Source organism: Petaurus breviceps, unplaced genomic scaffold, assembly GCF_028583685.1.
Source record: "Petaurus breviceps papuanus isolate PSGF00001 unplaced genomic scaffold, PetGlider_PUasm1.0 79, whole genome shotgun sequence".
Classification (NCBI taxonomy): domain Eukaryota; kingdom Metazoa; phylum Chordata; class Mammalia; order Diprotodontia; family Petauridae; genus Petaurus; species Petaurus breviceps.
In genome coordinates this window covers 400,915-421,817 of record NW_027186523.1, presented here as the reverse complement: position 1 = coordinate 421,817, position 20,903 = coordinate 400,915, and the positions used below count along the sequence as shown (strand labels likewise).

Here is a 20,903-nt window from a genome sequence, read left to right as displayed (position 1 = left end):
TTTATGGGAAATGATGAAAATTGCCACAAAACAAATTACTTTGTTTTGAGAGTGTATTATGAAATTAATGTTTCAGGAAATGATTACTACAGTCTAACCTGAGTCATCTCTCTAGTTATACCTCTGGGAAGACTGTTTCATAACTATCCTTTTTAAAAAAACACAATATTTTATTTTTCCCCCAATTACATATAAAGCCAATATTTAACATTCATCTTTAAGAAATTTTTAATATTACTATATTAGTCATGTTGTAAAAGAAGATACAAACCCAAAGGAAAAAAAATTCCTTGAAAAAAATACAGAAAATAAAAATAATATGCCTTAATCTGCATTCAGACACCATCAGTTTTTTCTCTGAAAGGGGATAGAATTTTTCATGATGAGTTCTTCCAAATTATCTTGAATCATTGTATTGCTGAGAATAGCCAAGTCATTCACATCTGATCATCATATGATATTGCTGTCACTATGTATAATGTTCTGGTTCAGCTCATTTCATTTGCATCAGTTCACATAAATATTGACAGATTTTCCTGTAATCAGCCTGCTTATCATTTTTTATAGTACAGGTAATAGTACATTACCACAGCTATCTTTTAAGAACTCTTCTCTGAAAAAAAAACATAGTTAAGTTTAATCTATATTGTAAGAAAAAAAATTAAGCTCTCTGTATAATGTCTTTGATTTGTGATAAACTATTCCTAAAAAGAACTAAATTATTTATTCCTATATGGAAAGAAATATATAACATAATTGAACTATATTTTTCATATGTTATATATATATATATATATATATATATATATATTGCATTCAGTTAGGCAAGTCAGCTTTAGGGATGATGAATAACTGATGCTCAACTTGGAAAACTAGCTCCAAAATGTCATCGATAGTTACACAATTAAAGCAATTAGTTTGAATATCTGTTCCTTAATTTATATTTCTTTGGTTTATCTCCCATTTCCTAGAAATTATGTTTCTTGCAACTTTAAATATTGTAAACTATTGCTAGAAAGATGATTCATGTTTCTTTAGGAAGTTTACAACAGAAACTTAAGCATTTGGATGATCAAAAATCATTACTCTAATAATATAATTAATCATTGTTATTGTTATTGCTAATAACAAACTATACTTTATGATTATATATAATACTACATGGTGTTTTCTCTTCCCTTTCCTGAGTTCTCAAAAGCTATGCCAGTAGAGCTTTGACAAATTAACCAAACTGGAATGACTTTGAATATTCACTTGATGGTACTTTGTATGACCATCATCCAAGGACTAGCCTTGTTAAATTTGAGAAGGCTCTGCACAGTCAACAATAATAGTTTCTACTGTATGTATGCTATTATGTTCAGACTAAAAATGCTTCATGCAGTATTTTATAAGGCACTCTCATTTCAGCTCGATCCTCACAGGAACCCTGAAATGTAGGCATCATATGTAATATCAGCATATGTTATCATAAAAAATTGATTCACTCTGATTATTTTTATGAACTTTTTCATGTTTTGGAAAGGTGTAGTATATTTGTCTATGCAATGTTGTATGAACCACTACAGCATTTTAGTTTCTAGAATCACTTGCCAGCCAAATAGATACCATTTAATATTTCTCATTTTCTTTCAGAAAAAAGCAGCAGATCATCCCAAGAGAACTCCTTCTATTTGGTTAGCAATGTACAAGGCCTTTGGGCGACCAATCCTGCTGAGCAGCACATTCCGCTATCTGGCTGACCTTTTGGGCTTTGCTGGACCTCTGTGTATTTCTGGAATAGTTCAGCGTGTAAATGACACTGTGAAAGCAACAGAGAGAGTAAGTTCATGATATGTTATTGTCACATCATTTCTTTTTTATTTGCTCTTTCACACTTTCTAAAATGTTTATTTTCAGAGAATTTTATGGTGTGAAAAAAGATGGGTTAACATCTGTAAGGAGGAAATATCCTTTAGGTACCTATGAATGGGTCAAGCAGTAACTTTTCTTGATTTAGAATTAGAGGAAAGCTAGGTACACCCTTATGGACACACTCGATTTTAACTTTTAAAAAATTGGATTGGTTAAAAAAAGAAGGATGAGTAAAATGCCCAAAATTCTACAGTAGGCACTTACCATGGCCCAACCATAAAGAATACTGTCTTATGGGCTAACCCTCAGAAAGAAAAGGCTGAGGAAGAATGCTAAGGACAACAAAAGAGAGGGGGTTTTGTTCTATCTATGTAATAGAAGGATCAAAAAAGGCAATGATCTTTGGATTGGAAAGGAAAAATTAAAAATAGTTAATAGAGAGTTGGGGAAGGCCATCAGGATCAGAGAATGACAAATGTTTCCCTAATTCTGTATTGCTTTTTTTAAGAAAAAAAAATGGAGTCTAAAAACTATAAGCCAGTTGGTTTGACTTCAATTCCTGGCATAATTCTAGAGCACATTATTAAATCATTGACAACTGAGTCAGGGATCATGAAGAGCTAACATTTCTTTGTCAAGAATTTGTCAAGTCAGATAATAACCTTGTTTCATTTTATGACAGGGTAACTAGACTGCTATAGAAATAGTTCCCTAGATTTTAGCAAAATAATTTGACAGTGTTTCTCTGCTATTCTTATAGAAGAAATGGTGAGATAGGGTTATATGAGATTAGAGTTTAGAACTAGGACTTGATTGAATGACTGAACTCAAACACTAGTCACTTTTTTTTAAAGCAATTGGGGTTAAGTAACTTGCTCAAGGTTACACAGCCAGTTATTTCTGGGTGTGGTGCTGAGTATATGAGCCCAGATTTGATCCAGGTCATCCCGACACTGGAGCTGGTGCTCTTACTTGCTGAGCCACCTGGCCGCCCCTACTAGTCACTTTCTAAGGAGATCTTTAGTAGAGTGTGCTAGGGATCTGTGCTTGGTCCTGTGTTTAATATTTTTAAGTGACTGAGCATAGATGGTATAAATGGCATGATTATCAAATTTATAAATGACATAAAAGTAGGTTACATTTGTTGATTTGTTTCAGTAATATCCAACTTTTGTGACTCCGTTTTGGGGTTTTCTTGGCAAAGATACTGGAGTGCTTTTCCATTTCCTTCTCCAAGCTCATTTTACAGATGAGAAAATGAGGCAAATAGTGTTATTACTTGCCCAAGGTCATACAGGTAGTAAACATCTGAGGTCAAATTTGAATTCAGATCTTTTTTACTCCAGTTCCAGCACTCTATCCTCTGCACCACCTAAAATCAGGAGAGAGAGCCAAAATGCTAAATGAGACTCAGGAGCCAAAAAAAGATCTCAACAAGACAGTGATTTCTTGAGAGTTTAATGGGTTCTATCTCCCCCATCCCCATCCCACTTAGGACTGCAAGCAAATAATGGATATGGCTTGGGTATCTGACTGTATGGCTCTTGAGGTGCCTTTGAACTCTGAAATCACATTATTTCATCAATCAAATTAACTGCAGGCTTGCAAATTTTGTTGCTTGGGAGTGTGGTGGTTTCATCAATAGAAATGGATTTTCATGTTTTATTTCAACACTAGGAATTTTTTTATAATGGGGTAACCGACTCAACTCTTCTAGTCATCAATTATACTTGATTTTTAAACAAATGTTAATTTGTGATTATCAGTCTAAATCAGGGTTGTAATATTGCTTTTCATATATTAGCTTTTAAAAAAATCATAATTTCCCATAGGCTTGAATGTAGTTGCCAGTTCACTCCTTCCTATCACTAAATTACCCTCAAACTGATTTATTTCATGGCTCTAATACAACATGTGAGAATATATTTTCTTCATATATGCTTATCATATATTATCATAATTGCAGGCATGTTATTCTCAATCCTAGTTGTTGGGAAGACCAAATAGAAATGAATATCTTAAGTTATCAAGATATTCAATATCAATATATCAGTATCAGGAGTTTGGAACTCCGGTGGGCTGTGCTGATGTGATGTCAGCAAGAAATTTGATATCAGTATAGTAAACCTCTGGGAGGGGAGAGCCACCATGTTGCCTAAGGAAGGACAAACTGGAAGCAGAGCAGTTTAAAGCTCTTGGGCAAAACAGAGAAATCCAATCTTTAGACACACACACACACACACACACAAAACAACAACAGCAACTCTCTGCTGGAATAATTGATTAAAGGTTTTTGCATCATTTTAATTGCACCACCATGCTTCTGACCACTAAGGTTTGAAAACTTGGAATTATTTCTGATTCATAGAATCATGTGATCTAAGAGCTTTAAGAGACCTCAGTGGACAGATAGTCCAAACCATACATAGTCCATATCTACCTTAATGGTATAATGATAAATTTAAATCATCATGTGCCCCAGTTATCACTGTTGGTGGAAAATTCAAATTAACTATACTATATTATATAGTTCTTTGAAGATTTGAAAGAACAAAGATACCCAAGAAACTGAAACCCACTTGCTTATATTTATTAAGCTTATTTTGATTTAGGTTTTGTGCAGCTGACCTCATATTTCTTTTATAGCTGCTATCATTATTTTTGTAGCAAGTTTTTATAATTTCAATCAATTAATCAAATATTATGTGCAGAGGACTGTGCTTTAGACCATGAGAGTTACAAAGGAAATGTAAGATTTGGGCCTTGCGCTCAACGTGTTGAAAGTCTTATTGATTATATAATATATACATTAAACGAGACAGGATACAACAGTGTTCAGTTCAGTACTACAGTCAAGTCCAACGGGAGTTCAAAATAGGAAAGATTAATTAAATTGATAATCTTTTAATTTAATGCAATGCACTTCAATGAGCATTAACTAGGAAGTTACCTAATGTAGAGGTTAGAAAGCCTTGCAGTCAGGAGATCTGAGTATAAGTGAGGATTCTGACACATACTAGTTTTGTGTCCCTAGACAAGTTACTGAAATTCTTAGTCCCCTTTGGCATCTCTCTAAGACTTTAAATGCTGGAACCTGGTGGTGTTGGCAGAGGGAATTTCCCCACTAGGAACTCTGTACACAGATGCAAGTATGTATCTAGATTTTTTTCTTAAAGCATGCATTTCATGCCTGCTATAAGCAAGGCACTGTAGATTCAAAAACAAAATGGCAAATAGTCCCTACCTTAAAATATCTCAGTTCTACCAGGAGATACAACATGAAAATAATTAATTTTATTTAAATTAAATTATATCATTTATAAATATTCATTTTATTTATATTAACTATTATACAAATAATCTATTTTAATATAATTTGATGAAATAGAAAACACTGTAACTAGGATGATCAGGGAAGGCTTCCTCTGGCACTTGAGATAAGTCTTGAAGGAAGCAGAGAAGAGGCTAAGACACAGGGGTGATGAGAGGACTACATTCTAGGTGTGTATAAAAGCATAGATGTAACAGACAAGGCCAAGCTCAGGGAACAGCAAGTAGAACAACTTAACTGAATTACAGAGTGTGTGAAATGGAGTATAATGAAATAAGTCTGAAAAGGTAAACTGGATGCAGGCTATGAGGGGTCTTAAAGGAGATTGCCATGTTGAAGGGTTTTTATTTTTTTAGAGGTAAATAAGGAGGACAAGAAGGTTCTTGAGTAGAGGAGTGACATGGTCAGACCTGGGTTTGGGGAAGATTATTGTGGCAGTTGTGTGGAGAATCCTGGAATGCTTGTATTTATAAGATCATTATGTGATTTTAAAGAAGAAATGGTCAAAATAAATTCAAAGGATCTTACACTTAGAGCTGGAAAGTGCCTTAGTGACCTTTGGAACTAAAGCATAATTTATATTTAGGTTTTTGATGACATATCATCTTTTTTTTAACATTTAAAGTAGCTCTTGCTCTAAAGAATTTTATAGCTGTCATACCAGGTAGTATGCCAGGTGTATTAGTTTTTCTAATTTTTTTCTTTTTTTATGTCAAGCCTTCAGGTTCACTGACCTCAAAAGAATTTCTTGAAAATGCTTATGTGTTAGCTGTTCTTCTATTCCTGGCCCTGATTCTACAAAGAACATTTTTACAGGCCTCCTACTATGTCACCATAGAAACTGGCATTAATCTTCGTGGAGCTTTGCTGGTAAATATGTGCTGTAATATATTTATGTCTTCAAAATATATCCAATTATTATAATATCTGACAATACAATAATAATAATGATCTTTAATTTATCTTTAAATTAAGTAGGTTATATAAGCAATATTTCCAAGGAAGTGTATTGAAGATAAATAATAGAAATATTCGTTGTTTTGTACTCTTCATCACAATTCATTTTATGCCAAGAAATTATGACTTTGATTATTTGGGGACACACTTCATGTTTCATCTCATATATTAGGATCATAATTATAAGAATTTTATATGATAGAAGTCATATAGAAAAATGAATAAAAGATGGATTTTCAGTCCAAATAGCAAGTTTAAAAAGAGATTTTTGAATCCTGTACATGTCTTAACCTTCCCATTTAATAATGAAGTATTCTTTATTAAGACTATAATTTTATGTGTTTCATTTCTTTCTTCTAGGCAATGATATACAATAAGATCCTGAGGCTTTCTACATCCAATTTGTCCATGGGTGAGATGACTCTGGGACAAATCAATAACTTGGTCGCCATAGAAACTAATCAGCTCATGTGGTTCTTGTTCCTGTGTCCCAATCTATGGGCCATGCCTGTTCAGGTAGAGCATCAAAGTAAGGTTTTAATTTATTAAAAAAAAGAAGTGGAAAGTCAGCTTACTAAGACCTTTTGGGGAAGTTGTCAAAAGAACCCTTTACATTAGTGTTAGTTTTCCATACTGAAAAAGGAGAACTGTGGAGGGTGAAAGATGAAATGATTCAGGAAACAAAAGGTTCAATCTTCTCAGCATATTGATTTATTAAGCAATACTTGGCAATTGCCCAACAGACCGGCAGCAGACTGTCTCAGTTTAGTCCTGGACCCCAAATACGGGGTGAATTCAGATTTTTATTTATTAAAAACAATTAATTAAAAGGAAACAGTACAACAATAGGTAATCTGATTTCTAATTGAAGGAAAGATTAGGGACTTTCCAAGTTGGGAAGGGGAGAGCAAACAAGTGCCGTTCCCTGAAATCAGAAAGTGTCACACTCCTCCAAGGGTCTGTAAACAAGGAAAGAAACGTGGAAACAATAATTAGTTGATCAGTATGGGGCCAGTTTTCTGATAAAATATGTGAGTTGCTCGAGATATTTAATTGTGGAAAAATTCTTTGCAACAATTTTAGGATCTAACTGGGTTTCTGGTCAGCATAACCCAGGTTCTTGGTTAAGGTTATCCCAGTAGCAGGTAGAAGTGGTCCAGCTTTTCGACCACTCAGAACTAGGTTCAAACAATGCACTAAGGTTTTCTCCCAATTCCCACAATTGAATAAAGTTTTTTTTCACGTGATAGAAATTGGATTAGATCCTTAGCTGAATAGAAAGGGAACTCAGCTAGCCCCAGAATCATCACAAGATGGAGTCAGTGTGGTTCATGTGATTCCCATAATAAGCCACTTGCTGTCCTAATGCCCTCAATTTCCTCAGAACACAATTATAAACCTAAGTATGTAAGCCTTCCCATGTCTTAATCCAATGCCTCATTTTGGCTTGGTCATGACCCAGGGCTATTAAATACTGTGACAATGGAGAAAAAACTTTTGGGGGCCCTACTTAGAAGTATTACTTAACGTACAATCCTGGTGACTATATGCCTGCCTTCTGAAGAATCACTTAGTTAAGTTTGAAAAAAGTTATCCCCAGGCTGTCCACAGTCTACAGAATTGACCTTCAAATACATCTTTGGGCAAAGGCCCTCCATCCACTGGTTAACTAGTAGGTGCTCTCTTTTTTGGACATCTTGCTCACTTGTTATTTCTTCTGGCTCCAGTTTAGGTATTCTTTCTGTCAACTACTACTAAATGCCAGTTTTTATCAGTAATTTTTTGAAGGGAACGCCTATTACTTGGAAGAGATTTTAGAGGTAGGAGAGAATATAAAAGAAAATCCTTTAACTTAAAGCACACAGTTTTTTCTGTGGTCCATAAAGAAGGAAACAGGATCCTAACTGGTATTGTTTTTCAGTCATTTTTTCAACATCTTTTTTTTGCACCAAGTTTATTCTAGGCACTTGATGGGTTAGGGGAATCTCCAGAAGTTTGTACTGTCATGTGAGCCAAGAACCTTTTCTCATACTAGCAGTTCTGCCTCTTTTTCTAGTCAATGTATCTTCAATACAGCCAGGTTTTTATTTTTGGTCACATTTACTCTAATTACTCGTGTGTGGGTATATGCGAGCCAAAGGGCTGTCTTTGCTCTCTCCTGTCTTCTAAACTCCAAATTTTCCTTTTCTAAGCCTTATTTGGCTTCTAAAGTTCTTCTAGTCCCTGGGTGAAAAGCACCCAGGTTACTTTTAAATCACGTGTGTTCCATTTGCACAACCAGCATTGGAATCCAATTTTTTTCTTTGATAAATATTTTAGGATTTTTAGACAGTCAGGGATCTGTAAACCCTGAGGTAGGATTTTTTAAAAATAAAGTAATTAAAACCAGGGTTGAGGGAATCATATTTATCAAATAAATGATGTAATACAATATGGAATTCCAAAATTCCAAATAAAGAAATTTTATTTAAAAATTTTTTTGGCAAAATTAGTTCTCAAAGACCAGATCATAGAGGAATTTCAATGTGTCAGGGGCTACTATGAAATAGTACTTGGAATATTGCAGTAGGAAACATTTAAGAAAACTTAGCTTATTTAAAACTGTTTGATCTAGAAATTGGGAGATGTAAAAATACAACTTGAGTTGAGAGTACCAGGATTCTTATCTTACCTCTCCCAACTAAGTATGTAAACTTGAACAAATTACTTATTTTCTTTGGGCCTCATTTTTCTTATCTGTAAAATAAGGAGCTTCTCTAAGGTCATTTTCAATCATGTCTGTGGTTTCTCAACAATCTTGACAGCCACAGAGCTGAGTACAATATTTATGTATCAAAAGATTCTTTGCATCAAAAAATATTAACTATTAGTTTCCATTATTATTAATAATGCACAAAGGATTCATAGTTTCATCAATCCAGATTAAAACTCTTCTACAACTTTATAAGAAGTCTTTGGTAATTCTTGTGACCAAAAACATCATTGCCCAGAAGCTAGCTGCAGATAATTCTCCAAACTAGATTGGTCCTTAGCATACACACACACACACACACAAATGCGTGTCTGCATATGTATGCACACATATACATACCCACATATACATATTTTTAAAACTATTTACATGTTTTTTCATGGATTCATAATCTATTCCTCCCACTGAACAAACCAAAAAGAAAACTTTCGTTGCAAACATGTGTAATACAAGTAAATAAATTCTCACATTAGTCACACCCCAAAATGTGTTTCCCTTTGTATTTTGGGTTTATCACCTCTCAGGCAAAAGGTGAGTGCTACGTTTCATCTTTAGTCTTCTCTTCTCAAGGTTGATTACTGAAATGACTACTGCTCAAAAATCTTTTTAAAATTTTTGAGTTCTTTGTTATGTTGACTGACATTGGTTAAGCTTCTGAAGAAAATGGTGATAAGCATCGTTAATGTTTATGTCTTTTTCTGTTACCTATTTTAATAGGTCAGGTTGTAGTTATCACAATAGTTTGTAGTGTCTTTTTACTTTTAGAATTTGTTGCAATTTGATGATGATTTCACTTTTTTTCTTACTAATTGATATGTCTGTGCACAGAGTGCTGGTTCTTAAACATTTGTAAGAATTCATTGATCAGTAACTATATCAAAAACTACTTTCAAAACAAAGTCAACTGGAAGAATCTTTAGCATTTTCTCTAAGTAGAGTCTTCATACTGTCTTATGAAAGAAATACTCATGTCAGGAAGAAGACTTATATGTTTTCTTACAAACTTGTGGCTGCTTTTGTATCAGATCTTAACCCTATATTCCATCATATTTTCTCCCCAATTAATCCCTGTGTCCACCTTCACATTGAAGTCACTGAGTCTCAAAATGTAGATTGACATGATTTGGAGGATGATATAATTTCTTTATTTTCCTATCTTCTGCAACAAATATTGATTCATAAGCTGTAATTATCCTGATTATATTTTTGCTTATGCTTATCACAAACACTTTAAGAGCTAATGATTAGTTACTGCATGAATAAATTCCTTGTTTCTTTTTGATGCATGAGAAAAAGATCTACACCATTTCCTTTGTTTTTCTTTCCAGGAGAACTTGTGAGCCATCAGACTGTTTAACTGCAACTTCCTTTATCCTTTTGGTTGCATTTCTGGCCCTTTCAATATTGATATGCTTCAGTTCCTCTGATAGTATGCCAATCTGTTGGTCTTTGGATAAAAATGTTATTAGAGTTTGATGTCTTACAGTCAGAGTAGTATTAATAAGTGGTCTAAAAAACTCTAATTCACAGAAACCTCTAGTCCCTTTCTCATCATTCTTACCATGGTTACTGAAGCATATATTGTACAAGACTTAATTCCATTTTGTATTTTTCTTTGTTTCATCTATTACCATAGCCAAATAACATCACTTAGTGGTCAGTCTGTCGATGATGAGACTCTTTTGGTTAGGTTTTCCTTAGACAGTAGACTCAATCTAATGTTGAGATGTGAAGACTACTTAGCATGTTATCACATGTCAAGGTTTGTTGTACACTCAATTTTCAAGAACCCAGAGCCACTCCAACCCAATAGAAGCAATGGAATAAGCTTTTGTGGAGTCATCTTTAATTATTACCATGGAAAATTTTTCATCCCTACTGTAAACCATATATGTACATACATATACATATATAAACACATATATGCAATATTAGTAATATATAATAATAATATATTTTTATATGTTACTTTGTGAGATTAATTATTTGATAAAAATTCAGGCATTGGGATAGAGAATTAAATTTAGTTGTTGTGGGGTTGGAAGGAGGGATGTCATAGACCTAGGATGATTAGTTGAGTACCTAGAAATATTCTCAGTTAAGTAGGGCAATAAGGTTAGCATCTGGAAAGAATCCCAAAAGCATTTCAGGGGAGGACTGAAGACCAACATCTCCTACTTTACAATTTTACCAAGGGGTTGTACTGGTTGTTAATGTAGAACAAACTTTCTCAAACTTCAAACTACAGATCATGTTTTCCAGAAAAATAAATGATAAGAGTTACCGAGACCATTATTTTAGCACCCCAAGTAATTGTTTGTTAGTGATAGATGCTTCCAAACATTGACTGAACTGACTTCTTCCCCTTTTGTTACATATTGGTTCTTCACTTAAGTTCTGGTCCTATCAGCTTTTAATATCTACTGTGATACAGATTAAGAGAATATTGGTGAGGACCTCCAGTCCTTCAGTGGGTGATAGCACCTTCAAGAGAAAAAAAATGCAACTTTAATATTCTTCTTCCCCCTCCCCCCCACCTATAGAGACTGATATAGGTCAAGTCAGGAAAGTGGGTATTCTCAGCAGCCTAGGGAGGTAAAATTGTATGAAATAGCAGAATGGTAGACTGTCAAACTAAGAATGAATTCTTTGATCTACATTTTCTCAGGTAAATCATAATAATCTCAACTGTTGAAAAAAGGAGTTGATTTCCTAATAGACGATGGTCTCTCTGATTCTTTTTTAAAATTTACTATATAGTTAAAAAGGATTAAATTTTCCATTAAGAAGAATTCCCATATGAGACTTCCCTCTGTTCCTTCCTCTTTACATGTGTTTTTCTCCTTAGATCATAATGGGAGTGATTCTGCTCTATAACTTACTTGGATTAAGTGCGCTGGTCGGTGCAGCTGTCATAGTGTTACTTGCGCCAATTCAGTACTTCATAGCTACAAAGTTGGCTGAGGCTCAGAAGAGCACTCTGGTAAGTTCCATCATTTGGCTTCTCTCTTAGGAAAATCTCGTGCTGTTATTTACTTTCAAATATAGGAAATTGATATATATCACTTGGGATATCTTGGAAGTATATTGCTCATGTATTTAATCTTGATTCTTGAACTTTTATGTTATCTTAAGCAGAAAACATGAATTTCTCATGTTCCAAAGATCATTTAAAAAAAAGAATTAGAAATCCAAGACTTGAAGCTCTTAGGTTCCCAAATGCCACATGGACAGATTTTGATATTATTAATTACCCTGAAGTTATAAGACTGTGAACCCCATTCTAAAATACTTTGCCTAAGGAATTAAAATTAGCATAACACACTTAGAGTCCTTTGGTGCAAAATATATATCAAGGTACAAGAAAAGGGTCAGTTTTGATGCTTCTGAAAACTAAATTTCCCAAGAGTAGAATCACAACTTGTGATGAGATATGGAACTTAAGTGAAAGATTTCAGCGGCAGCTGTTTTGGTTAAATATGCTCCTGGTTAGCTTAACAAGGGGAGGGGAAAAAAAATCCTTGACCTTCTTTGGCTCTACTGTTCCATGGAAACATTATTTGAGTATGAATTGGCCCATTTTGAAGGAATATTTGAGAATTATGAAATTGTTGACAGCAATTTAGAAATAAAGTTTGATTAAATATGAGCCAGTGATCTCCATAAATCTGTAACGTTTAGCATGGCTTTTACTGCTGAAAGAATTGTTTCCCATGATCAATTTTCTTGTACTTCTTGCACTCTATACCTTGCATCTCTGTGACTACTGATGGAAATTTCATGTGATTAAATTATGCCCTGAAAACACATGTACACTACTTCTTGCATGGCAGGGGGGACCCTAGAATAGCTACATCATATTTGAGGTACTCAAAACATAGATCACAAGCCCCTTTCACTATGTTTACTTTTATTAATCAGTCAGTGTACAAAATTATTTCAAAGCAAAGTCATTTCTTAATATAATAACAGTAATAAAAATATCAATAGAACATTACTCTCATAAGCCTAGGACATACTTTGCCAATAGTATACACTTCATTAGTGGGAAATGTGAACACATAGAGGGATCGTTTATGAGAGCACAGGTCTAAGGACTACGTGTGGCCATGGAACTAGTGTGGAGAGGCAACTCATGCCTCTGATGGCTCAGAGCCACAAATGCCTTCAAATAATATCATCAAGCTGCTTTCTCTGTTCCGGTCTATAGGTGAGTCAGCCATTCTCTCTTCCTATATGGTATCCTGAAGTCTCTGTCTAATCTCCTCACTTCCTACCCTACATGGCATAGTATTGTCTAGGAGTCCTACCCCTCTTCTTATATGCCCAAACAATATGTTATAAAGTTTATTTCAAGGCATCTTTCTTACTTCTTCCATGACATGTTTTTTACTATTTGCCCTTAGTTCAAATTTTGCTACTTATAGCTCTGAGAAAAAGTAAATCACATGCCTCAACAAGATAGGACAAACGTACTTCCTCTGTGTGGAAGACTTCTTATATTAGTGTTTCATCAAAGAATCAAAAGATGAAGAAATTTTTGAGTTATAAGGCTTTTTAGAAATCATGTCATCCAAAATGTGGTTTGACAGATAAGGAAACTGACATGCGGAAACAAGAAATGTCTGTCCCCCATGTGACACAGCTGATTGATGGACAGAGCCAAAATAGGATGTCTTCTACTTTTTAGTATTAAGTTCTCTCTAACACACATAACTACTTTGTTCTTTCATTTAAACTCTTCTCCCATTTTCTTGTTTCATTATTTTGCAGGATTATTCTACTGAAAGGTTGAAGAAAACAAATGAGATCCTAAAAGGCATCAAGCTTTTGAAGCTGTATGCCTGGGAGCACATATTTTGCAAAAGTGTAGAGGAAACAAGAATGAAGGAATTGACCAGTCTCAAAACCTTTGCACTTTACACATCACTTTCCAGTAAGTTCATAAGATTAAGAGTTGGTGATTAGAGGTAATCTCTGTTTCCCTCATTTTATAGTTGAGGAAACTGAGTCCTAGGGTGATGAAGTGATTACTTAAGGTTACATAGGTATTAAGTAGCAAAGTCTGGAATTTAGTGTCAATCTGCTTGACTCAGGCCTCCATCTATCAGTCTGCCTGTTGTTGTTGGGATAGTGTTAAAGGTGACTAAAAATTGCTTGTGTCCTATTTGGTTTCAATTTGTGGTTCTGAAATTTTTGAAATTCATGTGAAAGAATAATAAGTTTAAAGTTCAGTGAGACATTTAATCCACTACTGAAAGACTTAATTTTTAATAAACTTTTTCTAATTAATTTTGTATTTTATATGTTATAACTTTTATTGGGAGAATCTCTATTAGTACACAATTCAAGGACATACTTTTAAAATCTTTTATAATTACAGTGATCCCAAATCAACTCTTTAGTATTTCCATGCATATTATTTTACTCTATAAATTATGCAAAAAAATTTTAAATACAAAATCTTTTTTTTTTACTTTTTCCCATCTAATCACGTTGCCTTTTTAAAAATTGTATTTCCAAATCAGAAGAAACTAACCCCGAACATTTTTCAGTTACTTTCCCTGTACCATAGGATACTGCAAGTTCAGAAAATGTCAACTAATCTGTTCATTTAAAACTCATTTAAACCAAACAAATATGCAACAAAATTATACCCTAGATAAAGAAACCCAGATCGATATCATTTAATATTAATGCTATTGTCATTTCAGCCAAGTACCAATCCAAGTCAAGAATGGTCTAGATCTCAAAGAATATTTCAGATCAGCCTGGTTGTTGCCTCGTGGGATTTTGTTGTGGTTATTCTTTGGTTAGATTGCTAAATATCACATAGAGATGATGATAAGATTTAGAGCTGGACAAGACTTTAGAAATCTCATGAATACTGCAAACAACCAGCTAAGTTGGAAGAGGCAGATATTTTTATTAATAGTAGCCACCTTGGTAAGTGGTTTCATCTGGCTATTTCTGGAATGTTAATGAAAAGATACAATTTTGTGCCTCAACTGATGACCTCCAGGATCAAATATAAAATCCTCTGTTTGGCATTTGGAGCCCTTCACAATCTGGCTCCTTCCTGTATTTTGGACTTATATTTCATTTTGGTTCACTATGTTATGAATCAGTGACACCGACCTCTTTGATGTTCTTCTCACATGACATTCCTTATTCCAACTTCGTGACTGTTCACTAGCTGTTCTCCAAGCCTGGAATGCTCTTCCTCCTCCTAGCTTCTGAGGCTTCTTTCAAGGCTAGGTTCAAGTCTCATCTACTGCAAGAGGGCTTCCTGGGTTCTTCCCTCTCTCCTCTCTCCCAGTCCTCCATGATTAGTACTTTCTCTCTAATACTTTTATTTATCTTTAATTTATCATGAATATAGATTTTTTACATAGTTGTTTGCATGTTGCATCCCTCATTAGAGTGTGAGCTCCTTGAGGACAGGAACTGTTTTTGCCTTTCATTAAATCCCCAATACTTAGCACAATCCCTGACATATCGTATGTACTTAATGATTATTAACTTTTCTTGATTTAACTTGAAGCAACCAGGGCTTGTCATAAGCAAAATTGTGAGGCAGATTTTCAGGACCTCTGCAAATCCCCAAGAAAGTATTAGTTATTCTTTTACTATATGTTCAGAACTGTGCTATGGACTATGGGGTGGCAGTATAGAAGAAGCTATGACAGTATCCCTTCCCTAAAAGGATTTATAGTCTTTGTAGATAAGATTAATGACAATGAAACAAGAATGATCATTAGAAGTAACACATTCTAAGAGTTCACAGAAGTTGGGTGAAGTACTCAGATGAAGAAGGGGTGAAGTGCTCATGGACGAGGTAAGGCTTGTACTAGTACTTTAAGAAAAGATAGTACACATGTATAAAAATATAGCAGCTCTTTTTGTGGTGGCAAAGGATTGGAAATTGAGGGGATGGCCATCAGCTGGGGAATGACTGAAAAAGTTGTGGTATATGAGTGTAATAGAATACTGTTTTGCTATAAGAAATTATGAGCAGAAGGACTGAAAAACCTGGAACTGATGCTGAGTGAAGTGAGCAGAACCGGGAGAACATTGTCCACAGTCACATTGTGTGAGGATTAATTTTGATAGACTTAGCTCTTCTTAAGAGTGCAAGGACCTAAGACAACCCCAAAAGACTCATGATGGAAAATACTATCCACATCTCTCCTCTCCCTCACCCCAAGACAGCATGCAAAATAATATCCACATCCAGAAAAAGAGCTATGGAGTCTGAATGCCAATTGAAGCATATTATTTGCTCTCTCTCTCTTTTTTCTTATTTCTTGTGGTCTCTCACATTGGTTCTAATTCTTCTTTAGAACATGACTAATGTGAAAATAGGTTCAATACAAATGTATATGTAGAACCTATATAACATTGCATGCTGTCTTGGGGTGAGGGAGAGGAGAGATGGGGAGAAAATCTGGAACTTAAAATATTATGGAAATGAATGTTTGAAACTAAAGATAAATAAATTTTTAAAAATATTTTTTCTAACAAATTAGGAAAAGAAACAGCTTTAGAGTATTGATCAAAACATTTAGTTAAGAATCAAGAAAAACTAGGGGGTGGCTAGGTGGCGCAGTGAATAGAGCACTGGCCCTGGAGTCAGGAGGACCTGAGTTCAAATGTGGCCTCAGACACTTGACACAATTACTAGCTGTGTGACTTTGGGCAAGTCAGCCCTAATTGCCCTCCAAAAAAAGGCAAAAAAAACCCCAATAAAAACTAATTACATGATCATATGATATATTTTTCAAATTGTTATATCATTTTATATATTTTTCTGTGTTTCATATTCTATATAAATCATTTTCTGTATTTCTAGATATTTTCTATATTTCAGTCAATTTATATTAGTTGAACTACATGTCAAAATTCAGTAAAATGATCTCCAAGAAACTGAGTTATCTTGTTGTGTTGGAATTCTGAATCCTTTTTATATTTACTATTGCTTAAAATAAATGGACCACTTGTTTAAAAAAAAAAGAAATAATAGCATGTAGAAAAGCAGAAATGAAAGGGCAGACTATTCACAATGACAGATTACAGTGAGTGGAAAGGAGAGGCCACTCAAATTTAGGAAAGTTCCAGAAGTAGGACATTGTTATGGGAAAAACTCTAACTGGAGGAGACTTATCTGACTAGAGGATATTAGGGAGTAGTGGGAAAGAAAATTGGTTGACGTGGAGTAAATTATGGACACATGAAGAGTTTAGATTTGTTGCATTGGGTAATAAGGAAATAAATAATATAATTTCTTTTTAATAGAGACTTTAAAATAGAGACTCTTCAGAAAACACAGTGCCTTACCTTAGAAGGAAAGAATCTAAAGGTAGGAAACCTAGGCACTGAAAAACCAGTAGGCAGATATTTTAAGGCAGGTGGAACTTTCAGTGACTCCCAAATTATATCTCGTATGTACTCAATCATCTATGAGTAAACTGATTCTCTAGGGGACTGCCCTCATGTATTATGATTTGAGCAGAGCCAAAGAGCACTTTTCTAAAATATCTTCCCACTGTTCCCTCCCATGACACCAGCTTCTGCCTCCTACCTAATTGGAAATACCTACTATTTGCATGATTCACTCCTTTGGGTCAGGCTGAAATATGTAATTTGGAGAAGAAAAGAGGTAGCATGGCTACCTCTGAATATGTTAGCTCAGTAGAACTGTGTCTTTAAGGAAAGAACGATGAATCTGGTGGCAAAAAACCTTGGTTTGAATCATAACTCTACTGTTTATTAGAGTGTGACCTTAGGCAAGTTCTCTGGGGCCCTTCCCTGTTTGCTTCTTTGTAAAATAATGATAGTAATAATTTCACTGCCTATCTTACAGCATTACTGCAAGGAACATAGATTGGTGGTGTTTGGTTGTTCAGTTGTCTCACTTTTCATGACCCCATATGGGGTTTTCTTTGTAAAGATGCTGGAGTGGCTTGCCATTTGCTTTCTCCAGTGGATTAAGGCAAATGGAAGTTGAATGGCTTGCCCAGGGTCAACAGCTAGTTGACTGAGGCCACATTTGAACTCAGGTCTTCCAGGCCCAGTGCTGGATTCACTGAGCCATCTAACTGCCTCCAAGGAATGTGTCCTATAAACTTTAAAGTCCAATAAAAGAAAAAAGTTATCAGACTAGTGAATAACAATTTACATTTATGTAGTGTGTTGAAGTTTATATAAAACATTATATGTATTTGATTCTTGGGAAAATCCCAAGAACTAAATACCATAGATAGCATTATTATTCCCATTTTACAGATGAAGAAATTGAGACTTGGAATGAAGAAATTACTTACCCATGTTCATATAACTAGAAAAGACAAGATAGAAACTCAGGGTTTTTTTTAACTTTAAGTCCAGCATTCTTTCCACTATGGCATCCTGCTTATTACCCTTTGAAAGCAGAGCAGGATATTGGGTGAATAAGTTTTTAGGGCAGGGAATGGGTTCGTGTTGAAAGAAGATAAAAGATGACGTGCAGGAAGTGTCTCAGGGTTGGTTTATGGACAGCAGAGTAAAAGGAGGGCACTGAAGAGCTAGAGTAAGGTATCCAGATAAACTTTATCTACTTGACTGTTTTGAATAGAGCTGCCCCCGTGAACTCCAATCTGATCTGAGTGCCAGTCCGTGCCAGTCTATTTCTAGACTTCCTGGGAGATACAAACATATATACATGCATACACATATATGTATGTATATATATATATACAAACACATTTATATATGTATATGCACACACATTTATATCTGCATATATATTTAGTTATTAGGAACTAAATATTCCTTTAGATGGTTTCACTTTATTCTTAGAGAAAGCATAGGAAAGTGATGCAATCTCAAGCTTTGAGGTTAGATGTAGGAGAGAGTGTTACAGGGAAACTAAAAAACTCCTTTCCCTTCCTTGCTCAGGGAATGCCCATCCCATGCATAAAGGAGAGTCAAATATGGAAGATGCAAGATTTTTTTTCATATTGTTTTTCTTCTAAATTTTGAATGGTGTTCTGGCTACACCAATATCCCCCAAACTGAACAACCAATTGTTCCTCTATGTCTGAGTTCCTTACTGATAGTTGGAGACTCCTATTAGATTGTTCTCTTTTCTTAGCTGGAGGAGCTTGCCTACATTCCTGGTGGCTGAGATGATATCTGGGAGAAAGGGCAAAGTTCTCTTGCCTTATTCCATAAAAGAATGTCCAACTCTCCATTGCCAGGCAGCCTTGTGCAGAGTTTACATATACAGTACTTCATTACCCAAGGGTTGATTCCAGTTATTTAAAAGAAAGGCAAAGCTATACCTTTACAAATTTGAGATAACTTAAGGTTGTTCTAATAGGAGGAATTTTAATTTGAGCTTGAAAGAATAGGAAATAAATGATAGGAATGAATTAAAGGAAAAGGAAATATTAAGCATAGGGTAGAAGGAGCCATGATAATGCTCAAAAAATAAAAGAGTTGAAGTTGTCTTGGCCCTTGTAATGTTAATAGGATTTAAGATCTTTCCCACCCATTAATAGTCTGCGTGTGGAGCCCATTAAGGGAAGCTGGCTTAGGGTAGGCTTGCTTGTAGGAAGGTTTTCACACCTTTTGCTAATTTCTAATTAGTCACTGAATCAACTGAGGGTTATGATGCCTTCTGACTCTGAGAAGTGTGTATATATACTCTGAGTTGGTATTTTGTTTTGGGGGCTTGCTTATGAAAAGGATCTTATGATTCCCTGGTGGAAATTAGATTCAGAGCTCCCCAACTGCTCAGATGTAAAGGCTCCCTCGATCCAGGGAGGTATGTAAAGTGTATAGTTGATTCAGGCAGTCAGAGCCCAGTCTTTATTCCTCTGCTTGTATTTTCTCTGAAGTTCGGGGTACTTACTTTTCCTCTGAACTAGTAAATGTAACTGAAAAAGATTGTTGACCCCTTAAACATCTATCTTTCCTAGTAAAGCAGATCTAAGAACCTATGCTAGCAGCCATCCTGGATGTGCCAGTATGGTTTCCACTACAACCCCTGCTTAAAATATGTCTCCATGCTCAGAGGTTTAATTTGACATTGCTGTCAGATTTTATATTTCTACTAGTCTTAGTTTGGGTTAAGTGAATACTGATTCCCTTCTGGAATTGAACACTTATTTTTTTGACTCTGCAATCTAGGATATCAGAAAAGGTTGTTCGTTAACAATTATAAACATTATAAATTAGCAGTTATAAATGAGGTATGATGAAGATAGCAGGATGGTGACATAGAGAATGTAGTCTAGCAACTTAAATTCTAGTTCCAGATCTTTGACCAATTGTGACCTTTCTTTCTAAAACTGCAATTTTTATTTGTGGGAAAATCATGTTGCATTGTTATCTTAGGTGTTTTAAAAATATGACTTCCAAAAAATATAACTGGAGTTGATATCTTAGTAATTGAGGGCAAAATGTGAAATCTACTTTTTCTACTTTTAACTTCAGATAATGTATTTATCATAGGCAAAAAGAATAAGCCACCACATGAACAATTTTCTAAGCTACTGGAAGTATTGTATGTATAACTCTTTTCATTATGTGAAAAGTCACTCAATAAAAGGAAAAAAAAAACAAAAAACAATTATGGCATTGTGGGGGAGTTACTAGAAGTGATGTGAAAGCCTTGTCCTTAATTTGTATGACAGATAATATTCTTGTTAAGTTCTTCATTTTGGTTATTTCAGCTAACCAAATGGCACTTCCTTTCTATGGGAACAGAAAAGAGTACAGGCTATGTAATATTATGTATAATATAACATATCCTTCTTAAAGATGTATAGTTGTTTAGTTCACCATCCTTTTATATTTTACTGACAAGATTGTTTCCTGAACTCTGTTATTTACAATGTTTAAAATGTTATTCTGTTAAGATATAATTTTGTAATCAGAGGAGAATATTTTCCTATTGGGGTACCATGCTTGGATGACAGTGGCTAGGAAGTACCAGTTGGGGAAAGTTTATGCAATGTTATTTAA

The 20,903-nt window shown here is 34.7% G+C and overlaps 1 protein-coding gene across 4 annotated transcripts in view; it reads left to right on the top strand.

Annotated features, from left to right (window-relative positions):
- LOC138175776 (ATP-binding cassette sub-family C member 9-like) overlaps nt 1-20,903 on the top strand; it is a 204,294-nt gene that overhangs the window by 44,080 nt on the left and 139,311 nt on the right. For all 4 annotated transcript variants that reach the window (XM_069106237.1, XM_069106236.1, XM_069106238.1 and 1 more), the window contains 5 exons: nt 1,636-1,821; nt 5,903-6,055; nt 6,503-6,658; nt 11,743-11,877; nt 13,668-13,830. In XM_069106237.1, coding sequence (XP_068962338.1) covers nt 1,636-1,821; nt 5,903-6,055; nt 6,503-6,658; nt 11,743-11,877; nt 13,668-13,830 — 793 coding nt within the window. The remainder of the gene's footprint in view (nt 1-1,635; nt 1,822-5,902; nt 6,056-6,502; nt 6,659-11,742; nt 11,878-13,667; nt 13,831-20,903) is intronic.